This window comes from Pipra filicauda, unplaced genomic scaffold (genome assembly GCF_003945595.2).
Source record: "Pipra filicauda isolate LSUMZ 115617 unplaced genomic scaffold, ASM394559v2 scaffold367_size712859_pilon, whole genome shotgun sequence".
In the NCBI taxonomy this organism is placed as follows: Eukaryota; Metazoa; Chordata; class Aves; order Passeriformes; family Pipridae; genus Pipra; species Pipra filicauda.
Genome location: NW_024104495.1, coordinates 85,529 through 101,860, shown reverse-complemented (window position 1 = coordinate 101,860; position 16,332 = coordinate 85,529). Strand labels below are relative to the sequence as shown.

The 16,332-nt window shown below is 40.1% G+C and overlaps 1 protein-coding gene across 1 annotated transcript; it reads left to right on the top strand.

The window, feature by feature from the left end:
* Positions 1-231: 231 nt before the first annotated feature.
* CUNH6orf118 (chromosome unknown C6orf118 homolog) lies at positions 232-15,773 on the top strand. The gene is given in 12 exon segments (XM_039384648.1): positions 232-334; positions 475-753; positions 756-919; positions 921-979; positions 981-1,179; positions 3,343-3,488; positions 4,972-4,993; positions 6,464-6,583; positions 9,732-9,789; positions 13,233-13,320; positions 14,414-14,454; positions 15,613-15,773. Coding segments are annotated over 12 exon segments (1,440 nt in total).
* The last annotated feature ends 559 nt before the right edge of the window (positions 15,774-16,332 follow it).

Here is a 16,332-nt window from a genome sequence, read left to right as displayed (position 1 = left end):
AGCAATAAGGTCTCCCTCGAACCTCCTTTTCTGGGCTAACCCCAGTCCCCTCAGCCACTGCTCATAAGACTTGTGCTCCAGACCTTCACCACCTACGTTGCCCTTCTCTGGACATGCTCCAGCACCTCAATATCTTTCATGTAGTGAGGGGCCCAAAACTCAACACAGGACTTGAGGTGCAGCCTCACCAGTACCAAGTACAGGGGGATCACTGCCCTGGTCCTGGTGGCCATGCTATTCTTGGTACAGGTCAGGAGGCTATTGGCCTTACTGGCTGCCTGTACACTTGCTGGCTCATGTTCAGCCAGCTATCAACCGGAGAAGGTAGAAGAAGGTAGCATATTTTTGTAGGCTAGAGTATTGTAAAATACTCTGTTCTAAAAGTGGAATAGTTTTGTTCTGTGTGGAAAGACTTTTTTAATCTAAACTATTCCCCTTATAAAGTGTATTTTGTCTTTCCTTTTTCTTTTAAAGTGTGTGCTACAACAATCTATTTCACCATAGAAAGAAACTGTCAAGTGAGGAGTCTGGCTCATCTCTCAGATAACGTGGAAACAGTCAACAGAACAAATGTTAAACTTTACACCTCTGGACACTTAAATCATAGCAAACTTTATAAGCCTTCAGAGAAAATAAAACAGGGATGATGGTACTCTGCCAGGGAACAAACTAGTTTCATAATGGAAAGAAATCAATTCCCAGCTGAAAATGAGAGAGCAAGGAAGATGAAAAGATTTTCAGGTAACTTTTGTTCCAGCTTCCAACAAAGGCTGAATCTTCTTGCCCTAGCAGCAGACATCCACAGTCAACTGTGACTGGTGTTAGTGCCTCAGCAGATTTTTCTATTCCACTGGAATTGCTAAAGTGGAAAGCACTTAAAAAGAAAGTAGAGGATGGAACTGACAGACTCCATGAGAGTCATCAAAGTGAGTCAAGATGAGTTAGATGTGTCAGAGACTGTGATGCTGAAAAAACAAACTGAACAGCTGACAGTGTGCTGTAGAGCTTGTCAAGGAGGAATACCACTTCATACCTTCATACTTGGCCAGTGGAGCTAAAATGGAACAGTTTGACAAGTTCCTAGATTTCCAGAAGGAGTTCATAGCAAACCGTGAACTGTTACAGAATGATTTAACAGGGAGAAAAGTATCAGAGCAGCATGAAAGTAAGCTGGCTAAGGTAAAAGAAAAGTCTTCAAGTGGATGGAAGGGTAAATTTTGCATTATCTTTCTGGTTAGATTGGTTGTGTGTTCCAGGAAAATGGAATGGGTTAGGTAAAATCACCTCTCTCTTCTTCTCAAAGACACAGTCCCCGGTGTTTTCTTAGCTGAGCACATGTAAGACACATCTTCTGTGTGTTCCAAAACACTGAGCCCAATGCTGTTATGCCACTGTTTACCCTTCCCTCCATTGTCATGTGGAAATGTTGTGTTAAATATACAATAAAACAAGATCTTGCAAGCTGGTGATCTGTACAGGAAAAATCACTGTTGGTCAGCATCTCTGTGGGAACTGTATATTCAGCACATTGTCCAGCAGCATGTTTGAGATAATTTGTATAAGATGTTGCTTTCTCTATGTGTTCTGTAGACTATCTCTTTACACACAGACAGTTGCTGCTAACTCTCCCCTTGCGATGAGTGGGATGGGGCGTGAATTTGATCACTGAAACACATACACTTCATAGAAGCTACTGTTGTTGCTTGAGTTGCTGCCCCAGGGGAAGTTTAACAATCTCAGCAGCACTCATAACCAAATGCAGGAGTGAGAGTAAGCTACTGGATTCATAGAAACTAGGGATGGAACTTAATGAAAGCATTTGGGGGTTGGTAAACTAAGAAATGACTAGGCTATTGTGGGCTGGAAAAGAACTGATATTTCATGTACATGAGAGAAATTTTTGAAAGAACTTGGCACTTTGTCCCTCACTGTGGTACTTAAGGTCAGATTTTCATCCTTTGTAAGATGCCAACTCATTTATGAAGGGTATTTTACAGAGAATTTAGCAGTGGTGTTTGCTGGACTGGCTACTAACAGAGAAAACAGAGGTCAGGCTTGACTGAAACAGCCGTCCCAATAGGAGTCCTATGTATATCAGAAACCGGAAAAGAAATGATCAAACAAATAAGCAGAGGTTAGTCCTGTATACCTCCAACATACCTCAAGAAAATTATGCAAATTAGGGAAGTGAGGCAACAAATTCGTTCAATCTACTTGTGGGTATAACTCTGTGAGAAGCAGCATAATCCATGTTCCCTTGAATTCTATGAGGTATCATCTGCCACACAGTTAAACAACTTATCAAAAAAGTTGGTTACTTCACACCTTGGTAAATATCCTCAAGCAACCATTCTTCTATGCCTCTAGGCTGAGAGGCCAGAGTTCAGAGGAAGAAGAGAGAGGGGAGAACAGAAGTGAAGTGCAGTATTGTATCAGGATAACAACTTGATCTTGTAACTTTTGAAGTATGTTTACCCAGAAACAATTTGGATCAATACAATTTTTGTGAGATAGTGTAACGCTGGCACAAAGCTTAGCAGAAAGCTGTACTAACTAGCAGTGATGGCAATCTTTTCCCTTTAATTAAATGGTCAAAATTTCTACCAGCTTTGGTTTGAAACAAGGATATTCACAAAGTAAAAACTGCCGTAGTATATTACCTACCAAAAAGGGTTGTAGTTAAAAAGGTAATCGTAGGAACAGAGCACTTTGAAGTGAGCCAACAGCACTCTAGAGAAAAAGTTCCCATGGCAGAGGAACCCAGCAAAAGTTGCCAAAGAGAACCCTTCTTTCTCTCTCAGATTTATTACTCAGAGTTGGTAATACACAACCATGAGATTTTAAGTGTATTATTTTAACTGTTATATTCCTTAGCTAGGGGTTCTTGGGTTATTTATATATTAATTATGTCTCTCTGTGCTAACAGTTACTTTAGGGAATGCAACATGTTCCAAGAATAGGTTCTTGTCAAATCTGGAGATGACCTGTTGAAGTCACTAGAGATAGACAGGCTTATTTATGATAATGGAAGGATTGGTTGTAAATATGTAAGCAAGATATTCAACAATTAATTGAAGCATAATTTAGTAATTGCCTTCTGCCACACGAATCTGTCTTGTTTTCAGCTAGTCTTTTTGATGATTAATACATCCTATCTTGTTGATTGTACGCTTTCTTCTTACTGATTTTTGCTATGACCAGGACTTTGTCTGTATTCTCATGATATTTCTTACTGCATACCATGAGGAGAACTTAAACAAAGTGATGCATTCTGACAGTAACTCTTTTAGAGCACTTTCTGCCTGTGGAGGATTGTAGTCATTAATTTTGGCGATTGTACAGGAACGTCAGATAACATGTGCTTGTGATCCCCTCCATTTCAAGCAACTACAGGTTGCTGAGGAAGCATTTGAAGATATATGCAACAGGTCTCTGATATTTTGTGGTATTCTGAAGGAAATGAAGAAAATAAATATTCCTACACTTTAGCCCAACGTAAGCTAAATGTACCTTAACTATTGTTTTAAAAGTTTTATCCCATAATGCCTTTTGTCAGTGTTTTCTCAGTGCATCTGGGACATTAAACTCTTTTTATCTACAGTGAGGAAACTGATTCTCACAGGGGTTTATATTCTTCAGGAGAATATATTCTCTGTCCATTGATCACATGTTAAAATCAAACATATCTAACAAAATTCATGGACTTTTAGCATTTTTTTTTCAATTTAATCACTTGTGGTCTCAAAGGGAATGACTGATTTGTTCCTTATTTTTACTTCTTCTCCCATTGTACACAGATAAGCAAACAAGAACAGAGAATAGAAGTGTTAAGAGATATGCCTCTACAGAAAGTTGATTTCCAGTCTGCTCAGTGATTTGAACTGGCATAATTTCCTTCTATAAGCTTCATCATGGTAATGGAGAACAAAGAAATTACAAGGAATTTCACTCCTCTGCAAATCACATGCACATGCAAAGGCCATAAATCTGGAAAAAATAGCGCTGGGGAGAAAGGTAATTTGGAAATCACTTATATTCAGTGGTTCAGTGGTAGGCTCTGTTTTCAGTCATTGCTTTCATTTATTCATTTAAATTAGGGTCACGTGTCTGTGTTTTGTTTCCCTCAATTTTTTTTTTTTTATAGCTGACCAGCAAGTTAAACTGCATGGCTACAAATGCCATATGGTTTTGTCTTTAGAGCATTCCCAGTTCTGCTTCTGGCCCTATTGTTGAGACGAGCCCTTGCACATATCCCAGTGTTCCTATCATGACTTTATGCCTTTTAATTAACCATATAGCAGCAAACCATTGCTCTTTCTTCCTGTGGTATTCCTCAGGTCACAAGACAGTAGCATCAATGGCAAATACTTACATTTGCACTTGCTCAAATGTGCAAGAGTAGATAGCTTTTAGGAAAGATGGACGAGTTCTTTCACAAGTTTTATATAATGTGCTGTGGGAGTTACACAAACTGGCACCAAACTTCTGGCTATCACTCAAGCACTTTGATAAAAGCATTATTAAAAAAAAAAAAAACAACAACCAAACAAAACCCAAGCAAAAAACCCCCCACAAGCAAACCAAAACCCCCAAACCCTCAGCCTTCACTAACTCTTGTCCTTAACTCTAAAATCCTTAAAATATTTGGGAAAATAAAATCAGGTTGTAACCTACTGGTGAATTATTTTTCTACCTCTCACTTTGATAGTTACATGTGAGGAGTGATAATTCTTATCTGACTTACCGAGCAGTTTTCTTTTTTTTTTTCCTTTTGATTTTTCACTGTGCTGAAGGATAGCACTTGAAATCCTTTATTTGGAGACCAAATCTATTTGGTTTTCCTTTTGGGCACTCAGGAGAGTGATTTGCATGTGGAACACAACTAAATTATTTAGGCAAAAGTTGCACTCTGATTCTGTACGTTATGATATGATGGCAGTGATAATAGAAGTTCTACATTGGTTGCCCCAGTGATAACCGAGGGGGCGAAAAAGTAAGTCCTCCATATTTGTTGGCAAAATAATTGTACATTAATATCCAACATTTATTGACAAGAGAAGGGAAGAGGAGACAGGCAAGAAATCCTTGAGGAGGAGGAACTAGTTGGGTAAGTGAACTGTGCTGAGAATGAGATTGCTATAGTCAAAATCCAGTTGATCACCTCTGGGTTTTGAACAAACCCACATGTGGTGAAATAAGCAAACCTTCTGTCACAACAAAAAAGGTATGGTTTTCCTGGAACCAAAGTGAAACAGGAGGCTGTAATCTCAGGACCGTTAAATGTTTGTCAGTATTAGCTCATTTCCTTGGTGATGTTACAGAGAAATTTAGTACTCAAAGTCATATATGGACACTCCCTGACCTTATCTTTGGCGCGGGAGATCTAGTGCTCTCCCTTTGCTTCATTGCTGACCACAATTTCTGTAGGAGCAACCCACAGTAGAGAAATCTGAGACAGCAGCTCCTTATAGAATAAGCAGAGCATTGGCTGAATAGACTTAGCTGGATTTCAGAAATGCCAAACGCATTGTCCTTCTGTCTCCTCTTTGGTAGAGCCACATCAGGCTTTGTGCCAGCTCTACTGTAGAAATGCTGCTGAATAGAGGGTGATATTTGCCTCAGGCTTCCAGGAATAGCGCTACACACCCTTTTACCCTGCCCCTCTCACCAGTGACACCTTTAATTTTGGTAAAAGGTACCAGTAAAGGTGTCTTCCACTATGGAAGTAGAAGAGGAACCGTATCTGACTGGCCCTGCCCAGGCCCCTGGAGCCTCTTCCCATCCTCAACCCATTTCAGTCCAGCCTGGACCTGTCAGTCCCTGCCCATTTCTCTATCTCATCCTTTTGTATTCTTTCTTTCTTTTTTTTGCTTTCCCCACTCCAAAACTAGCCCCCTTTGCTTCTGATAGCTTTTCAGGCCCATGTTCTCCAGAGACAATCCTTTGGACTGGCTCTGAGGATTTCACCCTAGTTATCCGCTCTCTTTGACACGAAGCCTGGGAGTGTCTGTGTGGTATTGACAATGTGTTGAAATGAAAAGGAAAGGTAATGATGAACAGGGCACAGTTGACAGTACAAATGTTTTGTCTAGGTTGAGTAGCACACTGCTCAGTGGCAGAACACCTGAAAGAATTGTCCAAAAGCAAGGAGTTTTCATGAGTCTAAGTCTTCATATTTACTGGTTAACACATTCAGAGAATCATCCATACTTTTTTGTTTTATCTGTAACAAACCTTTAATCTATTTGCAAATGGAAAGAGCTTTAAGTGACTCTGGAACCTGCTATAAGGGTTTTTTTTGTTTATGTTAACTCTTAGTCTTATCAACAGCTTGTTCAGAAGTTTTTATCAGAACTGAATTTTACCAAAAAGTAATTTTAAAAATGGTGCCAGAACCTGCGGCAAAAAAAAGCCCACAAAACTTTATATTTTACTCTTTTTCATGCACTCATGGGATCTGAAGATTTGGGTCAAAGGGATGGAAACAAAGACTTCAAGGGCTCCAGAAATACAAGCACTCAGGAAAGATGTGCAGGTTCTCATGCAGAAAGCCAGTACTTCTCTGGGAAGAAGCAAAGACTAAGTGTTACAAATGCTATCAACCACTGCAGCAACAACAAAGTAGATGAGGTAGAGCAGAAAAAAGTAAATAGAATTTCTTGATTTTTTTAAATGTCAGGTCTTGAAGGGAAGGCCAAACGATTAGACCTTGTGGATGACCTGTTTTAGGCAAAACCCTTTATTTTGTACCAATCACACTGGGAGATGGGGCTAAACTCTGAGTAGGACCAAGACTTTGTTTTGCCATTCCCAGCTGACCATCATAGAGAATTCTCCTGACCACACAGGCTGCAACCTGAACTATTAAATTTCAGACTGTGTCACCTTTGTTGGGGTGTTGATTTTATTCCTTCTTGTGGAGGTAACAAAGCCTAATAAGCCTCCTAAGGCTCCTTGTCTTCTTTGGACTGACCCAGTGTTTCCATGCCTCTGGTGCGTGCCCCTGATATTTTATATCACAACTTTCAAATCTCCTTACTACTGCTCCAAGCTCTGATCTGACTTTCTAGCCTCAATATTTGACCCTATGATTATTTAATTCTAGAACTCTAACCTTCATGCTTGAAAGATGTCCTAACAAGAGATCTTGCCTACCAGCTTTCTTGCTCTTGCCCACTTCACTGTCTGAACCTGAAGAATTACCAAGTCACTATTTCACTAAGCTGCTGGTTCTCTTCTTCCCCTTCTCTTTTTCTTATAAATATGAATCTAGATGAGTCAAGAGGTCTTTTATATCTTTGCAATTGTTGTTTCCAGTGTATTTTGTGTGTTCACTTTACAATATTTACCCTTACTTTCAACATGTAGTTTGGATGATTCTGCAGTTAAGATACTGGAATGTGAAAGAGCTTTATGTTCACTAGTTTTTGTTAGCGTAAGCAGGAAGATGATTAACAGTAAACCAGTGATCTACATGTCTATATTTTTCTACAGAGAGAGAATTCGTGATGTGTTAATGTGGAATAGTCAAACTGGCATGAATTTAAGATGGATCAGGATATTGTGTGGGATATTTATAGGGCATGCACATGCAAATTTTATCTAGGCTATTCAGAGGTTGGTTTTGGTGCAAGCTTTTATAAATATCTTAGAGATAAAAGGGAAAATTATGATATTTTGTCTTCTGCCAAAGTTCTGAAAGGAAATAATGATAAACATCCCAGAATTACCTAAAGGAGTTCTTGAGAGATTTGTCAGCTATAGGTATAAAAATCCAATGTCCCATAAGACTGTTCAGTTCTGAATAGCAGTCTGTTTCCAGCATAGTCTAGGAACATGTGCTAATGTCAACTTGCTAGCTTTGCATGAAAACTAATAATTAAAATTTAAGTAATTAGTTGCTACCTGGAGTCTAAGACTGAATCTTTCCTCTTACCATGGGTCATGTGTTAGTCCTATCTATGTATAGCAAAACCATCCTTGGAGGGTGGGCTGTAGCAGTGAATCTGATGAGAAATTGGTTTAAACATGTTTCAAAATGGCTTTTTGTATTTTCTGCAGTGTCACTGTCTCCTTCTACCCAACACCCCCTGTGAAGCTATTGTCTCACACAAGGTGTCCTGGGAAGGTGTCCTGAGGTGTTTCTCATTGGTCCTTGGTTAACCCCTTCCTATTGGCTGTTGACCCTTTACCTGACGGTTTTTTCTGTGTGACCCTGAATTTGTGATTGGTCCCCTTTGACCTTCCTAAAAGCCTTATAACCCCAACCCCACAATAAACTTCCTCTTTTGTCCGTCCCTCTCTGGTGGTCTGTGTGTGCTCCTTGCGGGGTCACTGGACGACGTGCAGGGGTGGGGGGAAGGGCATTCACCTCGCAGGTAATGGGGCTAGCAGCATAAGGCCTGGAGGTCTCCCCCATTCTCCCTAATCCGCTATAGTGGGCAGAGGAAAAGATTTTCATACGAGACTTATGTCTTTTTTAAAATAATATTAGTTAGTAGATGTTAGAATGTCTTGAAGGATTTTTGAATACTGATGATGGTAGAGGAAGTAAGAGCACTTTGGCCACAACAACCCCGTGCAGCGCTACAGGCTGGGGACAGAGTGACTGGAGAGCAGCCAGGCAGAAAGAGACCTGAGGGTACTGATTGACAATAAGCTGAACATGAGCCAGCAGTGTGCCCAGGTGGCCAAGAAGGCCAGTGGTAGCCTGGCCTGTATCAGGAACAATGTGGCCAACAGATCCAGGGAAGTGATTCTTCCCCTGTACTCAGCTCTGGTGAGGCCACACCTTGAGTGCTGTGTCCAGTTCTGGGCCCCTCAATTCAGGAAGGATATTGAGGTGCTGGAGCAGGTCCAGAGAAGAGCAACAAGGCTGGTGAAGGGACTCAAGCACAAGTCCTATGAGGAGAGGCTGAGGGAGCTGGGGTTGTTCAGCCTGGAGAAGAGGAGGCTCAGAGGAGACCTCATCACTCTCTACAACTCCCTGAAAGGAGGTTGTAGCCAGGTGAGGGTTGGTCTCTTCTCCCAGTTAACTATCAGTAAGACAAGAGGGCATGGTCTTAAGCCCTGTCAGGGGAGGTTTAGGTTAGATATTAGGAAAAAATTATTTACAGAAAGGGTAATCAGGCATTAGAATGGGCTGCCCAGACAGGTGGTGGATACTCCGTCCCTGGAGGTTTTTAAGATGAGACTGGCTTAGTGCCATGGTCTAGTAACCACGGCGGTGTTGGACCAAGGGTTGGACTTGATGATCTCAGAGGTCCCTTCCAACCTGGCTGATTCTATGTATGCAAGTATGTTTTTATGTGATATATAAAAATATGCAGAGAACTAAGCTGTCCGATTACATTATTGTTATACCTATGTGGCTTCCTAAATATGTAAGTAATAATGTGTAATTTCTTCAATAGTTTCATTCATTGAACAAGAGGTTTCCACTTGGGAGAGGAAGCTGTGGTTTTAATGCAGTAGAGAGTAATTGTTTGAATCCTGTTAGGTTCTCACAGAGAGTCAATTCTCTCCTTTTCATCATTGGGCATTCAAATCTGGAGTCACTTTGCTGTAATTCAGTGAGCTTCAATTTTCTCTCTGCCCTGTTAGAGCAACATTTGACCTCTGAGAATGTGTAATAATCTTCATTATACATAACAACTATTTACTTACATCTACCTTTGTATATGATCTTGAAAAGATACTTGCGAAACTGTTCTGTTTTGTTCTAGTCTAAGTTGAAGAATTAATTAGAAACAGTGCTACAGATGAACCAGACTCCAGAAGATAAAACAGGTGAGTGATAGGACAGTTTTGAGTTGAGTCAAAAGGAAATATGGCATAAATTATGGCAATAAAGTGTTCTAAAGTATTGCAAGAAAAACCAATCAAAAATTGCCTTAGCTGTTGGGATTTTTTCTGTTAGTGTGATCAAAATATGCTGACATCTAATGAAATAAGGCACATAACATCTTTCCTATACTTCTTTCACTCCAGATCCTATCTGAAACCAGTAGGTGTCAGTGGGAGACTCTAAAATGTTAGAGATGTCTCAGGGGATGGTACATGAAACCTTTCATCTGGCAGAAATATAATAACTGGATTTCATCCTTATGATGAGGAGGTTAAGCCCTGAATCACGTACTTTCACATGCCCTTCCTAAGCTTCTTTTCAGTCTTCACTGTATCAGTCCCGAGTGCTCTAGTTATCCATACAATAGTCAAGTCCCTATTGAATGCTTGCTCAGTGCTTTTGTTCAGTAACAGCACTGAGTTTTACAGTCTATTTATGTACTGCTCAAGAAAGTAGTGTCTTTTGATAAGGCCTTTGATCAGTGGAATCTGAATCAGGATTCTTGAGTAAGATAAAATAGATAAATCTGAAAATTGTGGAAGAGTAAAAAGAAATTGATGAACTAAGAAATCCTGTGTAGTGTCATCAGTATAAAGTATAACTGGTCTGACTGTAGTACACCTGCATTTTATGACTTCATTGGAAACCTGTTCTGAAAGCAGAGTTTTCTTCCAGACCATGAGAACATATCGATTAGCAAATTATATTGTGGTAAATAAGGAAATAGCTGTTCAAGTGGTGATGTAAAATGCCTTCTACACTTCCTCTTTAAGAAAAGAGGAAGATCCAAATCTTTCTCTGAAATGTCTGAGTGTTCTAGTGTCCTGCTCCAGGCTATGGCCAGTTGTTAGCTTCATCATGGGCAGCTCCTACCACTGGCACCTAACTCACTTTTGCAAACATACCTTCTGCAGGAGTAATGCTTAAACAGTCAAACCAGCTGTGGTTGTGGGCTTTTTTTTTTTTTTTCCCCAGCAATTAAACAGGCCCAAATTCCTCTCTAGTGTAGCTGTCTTCCTGTCAATGAACATATGTTTGAATGCACCTGCTCTGATCATTTCTACAGCATGGTACAGATTTTGAATTTCATTGCTTTGCAGTCTATCACTAAAAAAAAACATAAAATCAGTCATTGGCTCTGGATCTCCCACAGGACTAGTGAACAAAACAAACAGAACTCTCCAGGCCAAGGCATATCTAAGACATGGTTTTGCATAAAATGAGCTAAAAAATATTTAAACAATGGGTAAAGGTTTCTCCCCTTCTCCTCCTTACCAGATACTAATATAAGAAGTACTAACTCAGCTTCAAACTTTCCTTCCCTACCTTCCTCAATTACTCACTGAGGAATCAAAACCAACCAAGTCAGAAAAATGTAAATGTTACAAGTCAGAAAAATGTAAATGTTACAGTTCCTTTTTTTTTGCGTTACAGCTGTATTTAGAAGCCTAAGCCAAGAAATTTGGGCTAAATATGCTAACATGTGCTGCCACTATAGGGAACAAAGCTCTACAAATATCTTTTGCTTTTTTGGTTTGTTTGTTTGTTTCTGGTTTTTCTTTTTTTGGTTGGTTGGTGATTGGGTTTTTTTTCTGATGTGGGATGCTAAGCAATTAAAAAAGTGTTCAATCCAAGTTAACCTGATATGAGAATGTTACAATTTTCCTAGAGGAAAAATGGAGATTTGATTATATTTTTAAAAACTGAATAAAAAGTTTTCTTAATATTTTCTAAAACAGAAGGCATTATTTTCTTCTTTCCAGATAACATTTCTGTAAGGCCCTCCCAGGACCAGCAGCTTATCCTAATCCACTGAGTGAGGATATGCTGTCTATTGTTTATAGTAGTTCACACGACAATACAGGATTTTTGAGAAGCCAGTAGCCATTAGCTTCTGGGACAGGGAGGGGCAGGAAGCATGGCCAGGCCCTTTCCCCACATGAGGCAGTGCATCACTCAAATTTGGCTCATGCTCTCTTCCTCCAGCCTAGCTCACTTTTCATCAAAACTGTTGGCTCTCAGTGACCTTTTGACTGTGTGCTGACACTGCCTCACAGACTAAAGGGAGGAAGAGCAGGGCTGGCTGCCCATGACAAGCTGCTTAGAGAGTAGGAAATTCAGGGAATTCACAACAGGCAGTCTTTAATTGCTGAAACATCATCATTACTCAACACAGTACCTAGTCCTGAATTTGACAGCATGGCACAAAGCTGTTACATTGCAAATGTGGCTAATGAACTACTGCAAGCTCTGAAAACCCCTCCCAGGTCCAGGGCAGCCCCTGAGTCAAGAGGATTTTCTTGACCCGCTCATGACAGCAGTCAGACAAGCCAGGGAGCACCATTAGGGGTTCTCACAAGGCAAAGAAAGGCCAGTTCTTCCTTTCTGTGTTCTCACTCCCTTCACCAGTGCATTCCCTCTCTCTATCCTTCCCCTCTGCAATCGCAGAGCCTTGGAGGTGTAACCTTGCACTTTGTCGTCTTTCCTGGGTATTCCATTCTCCATAGCTTCCCTTACACACTAACACCAAGAGGTGAACCAGGATGTGGGAGACAGATAAAACAGGATGATTTTCACCTGCACTTTCACCAGGGAAGAAAGTAGTTTATTTGTATGATTACAGACCACTGGAGTGAAGGGCACTATTAGTCTGCGCATGTAGTTCCCCTCATTCCCTAGATGAGGACCCGGAAAGGGCCTGTAATACAGCTCTGGCTGCAGCAGCATGAACACCAACAGGCTGCAGACAAGCTTGCTGACAAGCTGTGAAAAGCTGAAAAGGTCTTTGACTCGAATTAGACCCTGGCTGAACAGGAGCATGAGCTGGATGTGTAGGATCTTGTAACATCACATTATTGACTTATTGTAGTGAGTGGGTGAATTGACAGTGAAGTTGGCCTGTAAAATTCTAAAGTGCATTTTCTGGACTCTCCTAAGGGACTACAGCATGTTTATTCTGCTCCTCGCATGTTCTCTGTTCTCTATGCTGGGATGCAGTTATTTCCTGCTTGGCTGTGTTCCCGTTGTTTCTAGAGCCGATTTTTGCAAGAAGTGCTAAAGGGTCTTGGTTGGGGTGACTGTGAAAGGTGAGTGGCATAGCCCATGTACCAATGTTCCTTTCCTGGTGGAAATGAAGTGTGGGTACAGTGAGTGTGTATACCAGCTGAACTGGGGGCAATATCATGGGTGCTCCTGGTCTGTACTGATCGTCTTGATTAAGGCAAGTTTGTACTTGAGTATACCTGCTAAAAGCGCTAGATGACAGCCTTAGACGACAATTAGCTTTGCACTGCTAGCTCTGTCCTTTAAATTTTGCAAGCACTTTTTTACTTCTGGAAACCTGAAGCAGCTATGAGACAAAGAAAATAGTAAAAAACCTGCTCTCTTTCAAAACAGCTTGAATCTGTGAGGTGTAAGGTTCTTGATAAATGGGAAGAAATTAACATACTGAGACTGGGAAGAAAGAAAGAGTGGTTTATGCTGTGACAGTGCATATAGTGGAAACCACTCTAAACTAATACAGGCAAAAGTCATTAATTCTAAACATGTCTTAATAAGGTTTCTTAAGAAGTACTGGTGTCCAGGTACTACCATGAGGGATGTTTTAGCATTGAGAAATTGATCCTCAGTAGTCTTTATTTTATCCTCTGAGAACACAATATGTGCCTAGTTTGGGTGCTTCTATGTTCACCGTAGTGTTCAGACTCCGTCCCTGCAGTAGGAGGCTTGTAGTCTGACCCTCACTATGTGAGATGATGATCTACAGACATAGGGGTTATTTCTGTATTCATGCTACAGGTTTGGGGACTTGTAAGCAAATACACATTTAACAGCAGCATCATTACTTTTAACATGTTTGTTTCTTGACCTGGAGAAACAGAAATGTTCTGGGGGGGATTTTTAAGTGTTCCAAATTGGCATCATCTACCCTTGAAATGAACGCTGAAATGCCGAGTAACTTCAAAGGGGGAGAAATAGGACAGTCCTGATTCCCTTTGAAATCTCCTTTCTAGATGTTGAAATAACTGAACATTACTGCAGATTATTCACTGGCATATATAATGACCATAGCTGTGAACACGTGCCAGTCACAGACAGGAAGGTCAAGTTTAAGTCCAGATTGAATGAAAAGTCTATGATGGATTCTTGATATCAACTAATTGTTTTTTAATAAAAGGATAAATGTTAACATGAATACTTCTTTACAGAATATGTTTTTTGGGGTTTTTTGGGGTTTTTTTTTGTAATTCACTAGGCTCCATCATTATTGGTTGAGCTCTCATAGTCATTGGTGTTGTACAAAGCAAACAGTGAGAGACAGGCTTTTATTGCACACTATGCAATCCAAGGTACAGAACTTGCAGAGATTTTTTTTTATGCACTAAAATTTGCATACTGCAAGTGGCCTCTGTGAGGACCACTTGAACTATAAAAGCTAGATGCTTGCAAATTTCTGCAGGATTAGTGCATTCAGCATTTACAAACAGTACTCCTTTTCCACTGGCTGTTGTGCAGTTAGAAATAGCACAAGATCTCAATAAAGGCACTTTAACATGTCCTTGTCAGTGGTTACACTGATAAGTGTTCCAGCTGCGTGAAGCGAGGAGGTAATTCCATGCAGCTAAAAGTACAGTCAGCATGAGTAGGGCATAGTGTGTCACTCTTAATGGTGGGCAAACAGCAGTTGTTCATGTAAGTCTTATGTTTGACTAAGCATCTAAAAGGTCAAACATTTCTCCAAACTTTCTGTCCTCTGAAGCAGTTATGTCTATTGACAGAACATAAAATTATTTAATTAATTATACTGAGAATAAAACAGAGCTGCCAAAAAGTCACAGGAAAGCTGAAAAAACTTGTGAAAACCAGGTACTTGTACTATGCTTGTCTGTCTTTAATGACATATTTAAAATAATTATTTTTCTTGCTGAATTTTTCAACAAACTTTGTGCACTGCTACCCACGAGTACAAGACAGAAGTCTGTCACTTGTTTCTAAAGCAATCAGCAGACCTCCAGCATCAGAGAGCTTTGGGGAAGAACTCTTGGTTTATTTAGACAGATTTACTTGGTATCAAGATATTAAAACAATGAGCAGCAGCAGTTAGTAATGAAAATTCCTTTTTTTTTTTTTTTTTTCTCCTGGTAAACAGGAGATCTTAGACTCCATGTGCCTTATGAAATGTTCCTGTGTACACTCTCTAAGATATTCAGCCTCGTGGCATGATAACAAATGAGTATATGAAATCTGGTCCTCTGAAAAAATAGCCACTCTGAGAATTTCCTCTCTTTGCTTTTTTACAACAAATATGAGTATTCAGAAGGTCTTTAAATATAAATTGCTGGTTTCTAGAGTAGTTTTGGGGTGGGAGAGTGGAGGGGGGGCGGGGCTGGGCTTTTTCTGTGCTGTAATGAAAAAGGATAGCCAGCAGATGGCAATGTTGTATAGTCTTTCCAACAGGAGACAGCCACATCATCAAGGGAGGGAAACCTCTCATACTCCCTAAGTAGCCATGAGGGAAAATGGAGTGGCCCCTGCAAGCCACTGGAGGGTTGACCATCCAAGCATACTTTGGCTGAATGCTAATGTAGGCTTACTGAGTTTGCAATACCCTTTGTAACAGCAATTCTACATTGAAAACCCCTCAGCTGAAAGGGCAAGACCATTATAATTTAATAACAATCTAATTAAACTAGTGCATTTCCATATTCTTTTGAAAGCATGATTTCGTAAGGCTGCATAAGTACAATGTGTTCTTTCCCATACAGGTTGCATATTTAAAAAGATAAGTGGGTCTGACGCATTTTCTTTTGCTGGAATGCTGTGTGACAATTTAACTGATCTGTTACTGCCTTTTCAGGCACAAACTATGAAAATCAACTCATGAAACACGTTTCTCCAAGGCCAAATAAAAGTTATTTCCTTATAACCCAGTGTGGTTCAGGCGTAACGCAAACTAGTTTATACATGAGTTACCTTCACCAGGTCTAGTCTCAAAGGACTTGAAAGGTTTTCTGCCTCCAGCAAGTTCCAGGTTAGTCCTGCTGTGCTTTACCAGCTAGAAAGTAGAAAGGTACAGAATACAATTCCACCTCTCTCTCTCTCTCCCTTTTTTTTTTTTAATTATTGTGAAGAGCTATTATGGTACTTTGATCTAAATATGTAAATCAAAGTTGCAAAAGCTTTCTGCTTCCAGCCGTACTGAAGGTATGGGAAGGAGGTAAATGAACCTGTGGTACATAACACCAGCATATAAAATCCATGGAATAGCTCAGCAAGAGGAACTTGGAAAGACTTCTTTAAAATATAGGAACGAACAGATGTCTTGAGAGAAGAGAAGTGAGTAATAGTTTGACTAAAACAATTTTAGGTTCAGCTGATATTCTGCTCCACACTCTGAAGTCTGCAGCTCTGTTTTAGTAACCAAAAAAGCAGGCATCATTTCAGATGTTATTGAAATGTGAAGTACAAAGCTCTTTGCATTTAGG